Here is an 8673-nt window from a genome sequence, read left to right as displayed (position 1 = left end):
AGAGAGAAATAAAGATTATTATTATTATTATTATTATAATCCTTGTGCAGATGCGAAATCTTTGTTAGGAAGCACAGCAGTGTGGCGACATTAAAAGTGAACGAAAGGACAACTTTTCATTTCTAGCTCATTCACACTTGAAACAACTTCATATCAGTGCTAAGGGTGTTTCTTTTTCAGCTAATGTTTAAAAATGTTTGATGATCTATGATATACTCCTTATTTGCTAAAAAACACAGTCATCACAACAGCATAATTCTCAGCGGACTCCACAACACAGAGATCACATAACGTTGGAGGATACTTTTTCGGTGTACAACGCCACACTTTGCTTCACATGCGTAATATATATATATAATCCACCAGTCTCTTTTTACTACACCTCACCACACTACAAACTGTCACAGCCCATAGTGTCATCTCTCTTGTGCTTTGCAAGCTAACTGCTGTAAGCTGTTTATAGGCGTCTTGCACTGAAGTATAGTCCTAGAAGGTCACTACACTGAAGCCAGAGTTGACAGCAATGCCAGAACACAGAGCCTAGCGAGTAAAGGAAGTAAAATGGGAGGGATGTAGTAAATAATCACTATGACACCCCCAATAGCTTACCACGAGGCAACAGTGTCCTAAATGTGAAAATGTCGAAGTGTGCATGCTCTGCATGTGACTGAACATGTCTGCAATTGAGATCGGAAGCACAAACATTCATGAGCTTTAGCTCAGCAAAGCTCTGCGCATAACACTCAGGCAAACAATGAATTGCGGGACAGTGTAATTTGAAATGGTGTATCATTTTCTTTGTGTTTCTAGCAACCAGTTTTGGCGATGCTGGGGCGATAAATGAAAAAGCCATAGCCGCCTCTGCTCGGTGTGGGGTGCCTTTACGTTCACAATTGTGTGGAACCCTGTTATTCGATTACACATTCTAAATGCCCGTTAAGTCGCACTGCGCCACTATATCCATCGAGTACCAGTAGAATCTTTTCTCTACGTTCTAGCTCCGCACGGTCCGCTTTGATTCGCATCAACTGACACAGCAGAGTATTGTGAAGTTTAACAGGGAGAGGCGATTGATTCACAAGACTCCAGCTAGAGGACCTTCTGCCAGCATTACATGGGACAGTTAATGTAGGGACGCGACACAGATGTATTTTTGGTAATAATTAATAGTACTTGTTCACAATTAGATTTCTGTATTCCACATTCCTGAAAGAGTCTTTACTTTTTAACAGCAGAAGCGACAAAAGAGTATAAAAGAAACCTGTAGTGCTACAAGCTGCCTGCAATAGCACGAGCTCCATCTTATGTTATTTCCCAAGTGGATCAGCCAGCATTGAAACTCTTACCTTGTCTCTAGCCAAACATGGCACTTTACTGCATACTGTGCACTGGAAAACTTCAGCTATTCCTGTTCAAGCAGATGTTCAAGCAGAATGTTTAAAACTTTCACAAATATATACACTTGATTCATTAGATTTTTCTTCCAAAAATGTTGCATACACAATATGAAGGGTATGCTAGAAACGTAGTATTAAAGGGACACTAAAGGCAAATACTAAGTCAAGCTAAAGTGATGCATTAGTGCACGAGTATCTCTAAAGCGTCAATATTATCGCGAGCAGAGCCTTAGTAATAGAGAAATTAAGGTAAATGCAGGACATGATTAGCGACTCCCCCGGGACATTCAAGTACTCGCCCGATGACGAAGGCACTCCTCATTTAAATTCTGTCACTAGTACTGAACCACTCGTTATGAAAACATCATTGTACTGTATTATAAGAAGAAAGAAAATACTACTTCACCAGTTGTATTACATTTTTACAAAAAAAGAACTAACTGACATTACACCGTTGACAACAACGCGGGCGGTCAAAATGTTTCGTGTTCGCTCGACTCTGCGCCGCCCGCACTTTCGCGTTTCAGTTTTTCTGTTAACGTGTAGTGTTGCACTTGTTTTTCTGGCTCGCGAACCTCGCACTAACTGCAAGTAGCAGAGAATTCCACTTCCACGCGACGTCGCGGAATGCCCGAACGGTCTACGCCACTTTACCAAAATCAGCTGCAGCGGCGCACCGTACCGCCATCTGTCGGGCGCCGTTACACTCACAAACGGCAGAAAATGGCATATGCAACGTCACAACTCCTCAATTGGCGTGGCGGGTGATTTGAATTGCAATAAAATTATTTGGACCCTTCAGATCCCATTTTTTCGTAAACTAAGTCTTTTCTTTGCATGAGACAAGCGTTTTGAGGTTTCTGGAAAGGTATTTAAACAGTCCACGTCGACTTAGTATTTGCCTTTAGTGTCCCTTTAAGAAACCAAATTAAGTACTACCTAAAAAGCAAAAATTTACACAAAAAAAGAAAGTGGGAAATTACATTCCCACTTTGAAGGAAGTGTCCTGAAACAAGCGTGTAAATCAATGGCAGAGCAAACATCCCCGTGACAGTGTTTCCGAGTGCAGGCACCTGGAAAATGAATATTGAGAACAAAAAAAGCCAAGTCCCAAGACAGTGAAATTATAGGAGTAATTATTCTTTGAGGACAATCAACAATGCACACAAGAAAAAATTATAAATAATTCCAGCGTCACCACAAAATGGCCATAGGAGTGAGGGCCTGAGACTGGGTTTATGAAGATCACATAGTTTTCTGTGTTGAGGGAATATGCATGCTTACATGAGACTTAAGAAAGAACTTGCACCAAAAAGTATGCCACTATAGTTGTTAGACCAATGGCTCGCAAAAAAAAAAAAAAAAAATACTACTGTGCAGCCACTGTACAATCACATATTAGACTCCATTTATTGTAATGTACACACAAATAGAAAATGTTACCAAATAGAGCAGTCGTGTAAAATCTTGCTTGTAAATGATTGCAATGTTTATAGCGAAAGTGCAGAATAGAGACTACACATTATGTAGTTTCCTCACGACACACATCCTATTGACAGCACAAACAAAGCTCTAATTTTAGACTACACATCTTCAAGCTTGCTAAAAACAGTAGCACTCTGGAATTACAGGACGACTAACAGTGTCTGGTTTTCAACACAAACTTTCACAGCAGTCCATCATGCCAGTGTGCCACGTGCAGCAGCATAAAAAGGTATTTCAAATGTATAGAAGTTAGAATTTAAAGCCAAAAGCTCTCAAGCCTGACAAATGCACCAGAAGGGGGGGGGAAAAAAAATGATATTCAAGTATCTTTGTAGAAGGTAAGAAATAAATATCTGCAGTAAATTATGCCCTAACTTAAGTTAGTGATCCCCTGTGCAGGTTTTGAACACTGTAGCAATGAACACGATGGAAAACAAAACATCAGCAGGGCCGCTATTTTGTAGCGATGCCTTTAAAGTAATAATGCCTTTTCGCGCTTATCGCGCTTTGTCAGTGGTCAGAGCGACGGTCCGCTCACGATATCAACGTTGATAATGCGAGCGGACCGTCGCTCTGACCACTGACAAAGCGCGATAAGCGCGAAAAGACATTATGACATTAAAGGCATCGCTACAAAATACCGGCCCAGGAGGCCCCATACATAGGAATTATCCTTCTTTCATTGCACTTACACAATACAAAAGCCACAATGATGATTGACTTCAACATGACTAACAGTGGTATGGGAAGACAAGCATAGAATGAAATGACAAAATAATAATAATAATAAAAAAATATAAGTTCATACAAAAAGCTCTACACAAATGTGAAATGAAAGCACAATGTGGATTGCATACATACTGGTTGTGTATTACACTTGTTTCTTTTGCCAAGGGTGAAATCAAACGGCTAATTAAAAACTTTCCATGTGGTGGCAGTTCACTGGCAGTAGCACATCACACCATTAAATTTATAACACCTACGTAGACAAAACAGCAGCTGCATAAAAGTCGCCTTTGCTGCATGTGCGATTTACAATGGAACTAAAAGAACTTTCTGAAAGTGACAGAAATTCTGCATTATGTGCTGCAACCTTACAATGCTGCATTTCTGCTGAGCCTAAACCTAAATACGTAGCAGTATATTCTCATTAAATATCTTGGCCCAATAAAACTACCATGTTTTCATGCACATGACCCACATTAAAAATAATAAAGAGGTTTAAGAACAAAGCACAGTTGTACATGAATGTAAAAAAAAAAAAAAATATCGGATTTGACGTCTCTAAGTAACATGAGGTCTATGAGAGATGCTACATGTATGTTGCCATTTAGTGCAGTTGCACAGCAGCATAGACCCCATTGCTGGGAAACGGCATCTGAAGGCAAAGTTGGCATGTTATTATAGATGCAGAGTGCATTGTCATGAAGCCACATCGTATGTAAACAAAGAAGAGGTGGAAGTGGTAATTACTGAATGTATAAAACAATAATGTTCCTTGACTTTTTTTTTCTTAGATATGCCAACAATGTTGCTAAATTGCTTGCATATAAAAAAGTTTAATATTGTTGCATATGGTGACCCATGCAAAACTCTTTTTCCAATTTCTGAATACAGTAAAACATTGTTGATACAATTCCGTTTCGTATGACTTTCCGGTGGCAACGCAAAAAATGGCCCAAAACAGTTAACCTTCCTTTTTGCCAGTAGATATGTTCCCAGAAAACAATATCTTTCGGCACTAATGTTGAGTACATCGCCAAACTGCGGTCGTATGATACATTTTTCCAGTTGCTAGATTCCATGTTAAGAAGAAATGGCGCACATTATCGAGAACAGTAGCTGGCCACCGCAGCAGCTTCCCCGCAGTACTCGCCCACCCATGTCACGTAAAAATGGCAGCACACACTATTTCCTATTCCGGTAACAGTGAATCTGGCTGGTCGTCGCAAGCTGCATTCACAGCTATCACTGCCAACTGTATTGCAATAAGCATCTTCACCTATCTGTGTCACCGCGTGTGTGGTGTAGTGCTGTTGAAAGCACACGGCACGCTTTTAAAAGATAACCCAAATGCACTGCCATTCCCTGCTCCAGGCGGCGCGAAGTGAGGATCATGTTTCGCTATGGCGGCATCATATTCTGGTAAAGACCACCCACTCGATTTCGGTTCGGAAGCGCGTCGACGTCTTGTGCCGGGCGTCGGTGCCTCATGCCGTGCGCTGAGTGAGCACGGCAAAAGTTACTGCCAAAATGCCCTGCCTGAAGAAGCTGCTGACCCAGGCCGAATTCGAGGAGTGCAAACATAACCTTGTTGAAGCCGTAAAAAGAATGTGTGTCTCCCCCCCAGCTCGCAGTGTGTCAGCATATCTAGCCACAAAGATTCGTGTAACGCTCCGTATTACGCAGATGTGCACTACAGTTGGGTCTTCCAAATTTTTTAGTGACTTCGGATCGTAAATTTTTCCGGTTTGTAGGTTTATTTTCTCGCATTTATTTTTCAAAACATATGAACAAGGTTACACTGTATTGTAATCAGGGGGTCGGTCATACACATGAAAACAGTACTGTCAATCAACATACTTTAGTGTCCTATCTGTTCTTCGCCCGCATCTATTTTATGCTGTTGATTTCGTAAAGTTTAGTGTGACATTTAACTTCTTAAAAAGCAGGTTTAAATGGTTTTTGGGAATAGTGGAGAAGTACATTTTTTGTCTAGCATGCCTCAAACTCAAGATGTGGCTTTGGCACATAGCCCAAGAACATTACCATAGGCACTTTCTGCTGTTACATTAGGGTCTACCTAAACGCTAAGGCCAAACAAGTTTTAGCTGCTTTGTGTTGTCAATGGCACTTAAAAAGAAAAGCTTGATAAAACTTCCACAATGTATTTAATCGGTTTATTGGAGGGGGGCATGGAAATGAAGAAAAAAAAAAGTGTTACTTCAATTACACTAACACTACTGAAATAAAAGATGAGGGGCTGTAAATATGGCTCACACTGAGGAACAAGGCCAACATTACCGTAAAGACCTCGAGTTTCACAACCAAGAACACCAATGAAACTTCGTTGAACACACTTTGCCACTATGATGCAGAAACATGACAGTCTATGTGTCAGCCAAATGGCGTTCACAATACTACTTCAATTCAAAGTTCAGGTCATCGCATTTGGTATACACAGTCCTCTAAGCCTAGTTGGGCAATGCTACATTCTTGCACAAGGCCAATTATACTATAAATTACTGCGTTAGTGTAAACAATTATGTTACAATGTAGCCTTGTCACAGGCGGGCATTTATATTGTTGGTACAAGTTTGCTTGCCTCCAGATGTGCCTTTCATGAAAGAATGGAATCATGTTTGGAATGTTGTTCTCTCCTCACTAAAGGCTTACATCTAGTGGTTGTCAATTACTTGGAGACTGCTATGCTTTTCCATGATAGTTGGAAACACGGAGGCCACAAGTTCCTCAATCTCACACAAGCAACTGAGAGTACACCTACAGGCATTGGGGCCACACTATTTTCACTGCCCAAGCTGGCATACACATAACCAACTACCACTCCGAGAATGATAAACTTCCCACGAAATGTGAGCGTGGGACTGGAATTGATCGTAAAGGTCACCGAGTCAGCAACACCAAATTGGACAGCAGCTAAAGTACCGCAGCAGATGCTTATGTGTTACCAATGTGCAATATGTCACGTCTACTTCTTTCCCCTACAGAAGTGCAACTTCCTGCTAAGCGAACCCACATGATTCTCATGGTTCAAAATCTTCTGGCCTGGCATGACTGTTTGGATGACGAAAGCAATATAATTCGCCCATTACTTGAGGACAATGTCAGCGCGCATGTAAATGGTGCCTGGTGGAGGTCTCGAGGCTGCAAGTGATTGGTGGATAGGTGGTGGATAGCAGCGCACATGCTCCACAGGCAGGCTGTCGGAATCGCTTGTTTTCAGGTATTTGTTCAGCACAGCAAATATCTGCGAGTTGAGCACTTGGAAACGTCGAATGCGATCCACCATCCGCTTCAGGGGCTGCAACAAAAACGGCATGGGATAAGGAATCGCCCCTAGGAAATCTGGTGCTAACAGCGGCGTGGCACTGAAAGTATGTGCTGGAATCCTACTCAACAAGAATGAGCTTACAGTCACGGTTAAACACGCATGCTCTCTTTTACAGAGCAGTGACAAAGTTTGCAGAACTGCCACTACAGGAATAAAGGAAATGCAGTCGATCCCGGATATATCAAACTCTGATATATACAATTATTGTCTATATTGAACGGATGTAAAACCTCCTTGAAAATCCCATGCAAAATTATAGCGATGTACCACGCATACGTCGAACTCCCGTTAACCGCCACGTTCGATATACACTCAAACCTATACACTCACATATTAACTACTGCGTTACTTCTTGGGGAAACACATACATAAGCCATTTGAACTCATTGCAAATACTACAGAATCAGGCTATTAGGATAATTACATTTAGCCCCTCTGACCATAACGCCGCATATCTTTTACGAACTAAACGCATTCTCTCAGTCGCAAAATTAGTTAATAAAACCTCGGCACCTTTTTGTTCCAACAGATCAATTACTCATGATGCGATAGCCTGATACCACAATCTTCTCTAATAAATACCAATATAACCAGGTTTGCAATAAACAGGAACTTCATTTTGCCCAAATTACATACTAATTATGGCAAACAAAGCGTCCATTTTTCATCCGTCGCATTCTGGAACACACTACCATTAGATATAAAAACACTTAAAATTCATGAATTCAATAAACAACTAAAAGAATACATTTTGTCCAATACTGATGATTAGTTTATACTCATAGCCATTCTTTCTGTGTGCCTTCATTTAATTTTCATAGTACAGTATAAACCTCTTATAACGTAACCGCTTATAGTGCAGGACTGGATATAGTGCGGTCTTTTCAGACTCCCGTTAATTTTCCCATAGCACTCCATGTATACACGTATCGCTTATAGTGCAGTTGCGGGAAACGAAATACCGCTTACAGTGCGGCTGCCTGGGAGTACGAAAGTCAGAGGAGACGGCGAACGCTCCCCTCAAACGGGCGCCCCAAGGAGTGCTCGAGGAAGAAAGAGAGACAAAGTGGAGGAGAAGGGCACGTACCAGAATCTTGAGTGAGAGTCGTGAAATATCACGGCGCGCATAGCGAGCGAGGGCCGCGAAACTGCCGACGCCATCCAACGCTCGCTTCATGACAACGGCAGTAAACGAAACTTCAGGGAGCAGGCCGCGCTGGCACATCACGGCGAAGGGCGCACGCGGAGACCGTGGAACGTGAGGGAGGAAGGCGGCAGGGAAGCGGATTTCACCTCGGCAACTCTGCCGCTTCGGTGGCTCCCCCTCGCCCTCCCTCGTACCTCCCTCACTTTCGACTGTCGCCGTGCATGCCCGCCGCTACAGCCGGCCTGGCGCCAGCTCCCCGAAGTTTCGTTCTCTGCCGTTATCGGGAAGCGGTCATTGGCCGGCCTGGGACAGCGCCACTGCTTCCCTCTGCGCCGTAGCCGCAGCGTGCAAGGTCAACATGTGACTAGAAAGTAGAGGAAGCATAAAGGAGAAAGAAGGGTTCACCGCCATTTTCTACGCGTGGCTATGGTAGCGTGGCTGAGACGTCGGCATGTACATGCATGTTCCGGCGCAACGCAGAACCGGCGACCTTGCCATTTGAGAGAGGGTGAAACTTGCCATTTGAGAGAGGGTGACCGTCGAGATTTCGCGGAGAGATCTTTGAGGCTGCG

General features: G+C 42.7%; 1 protein-coding gene across 2 annotated transcripts in view; it reads right to left on the bottom strand.

The window, feature by feature from the left end:
* Positions 1–2788: 2788 nt before the first annotated feature.
* LOC119450201 (cytoplasmic FMR1-interacting protein) overlaps positions 2789–8673 on the bottom strand; it is a 71758-nt gene continuing 65873 nt past the window's right edge. For both annotated transcript variants that reach the window (XM_049665704.1, XM_037713587.2), the window contains one exon: positions 2789–6924. In XM_049665704.1, the coding sequence (XP_049521661.1) occupies positions 6712–6924 (213 nt within the window). In that variant the 3' untranslated portion in view covers positions 2789–6711. The remainder of the gene's footprint in view (positions 6925–8673) is intronic.

Source organism: Dermacentor silvarum, chromosome 4 (genome assembly GCF_013339745.2).
Source record: "Dermacentor silvarum isolate Dsil-2018 chromosome 4, BIME_Dsil_1.4, whole genome shotgun sequence".
Taxonomy (NCBI): Eukaryota; Metazoa; Arthropoda; class Arachnida; order Ixodida; family Ixodidae; genus Dermacentor; species Dermacentor silvarum.
Note: the sequence above shows the minus strand (reverse complement) of the source record. Positions and strands in the feature narration are given on the sequence as shown.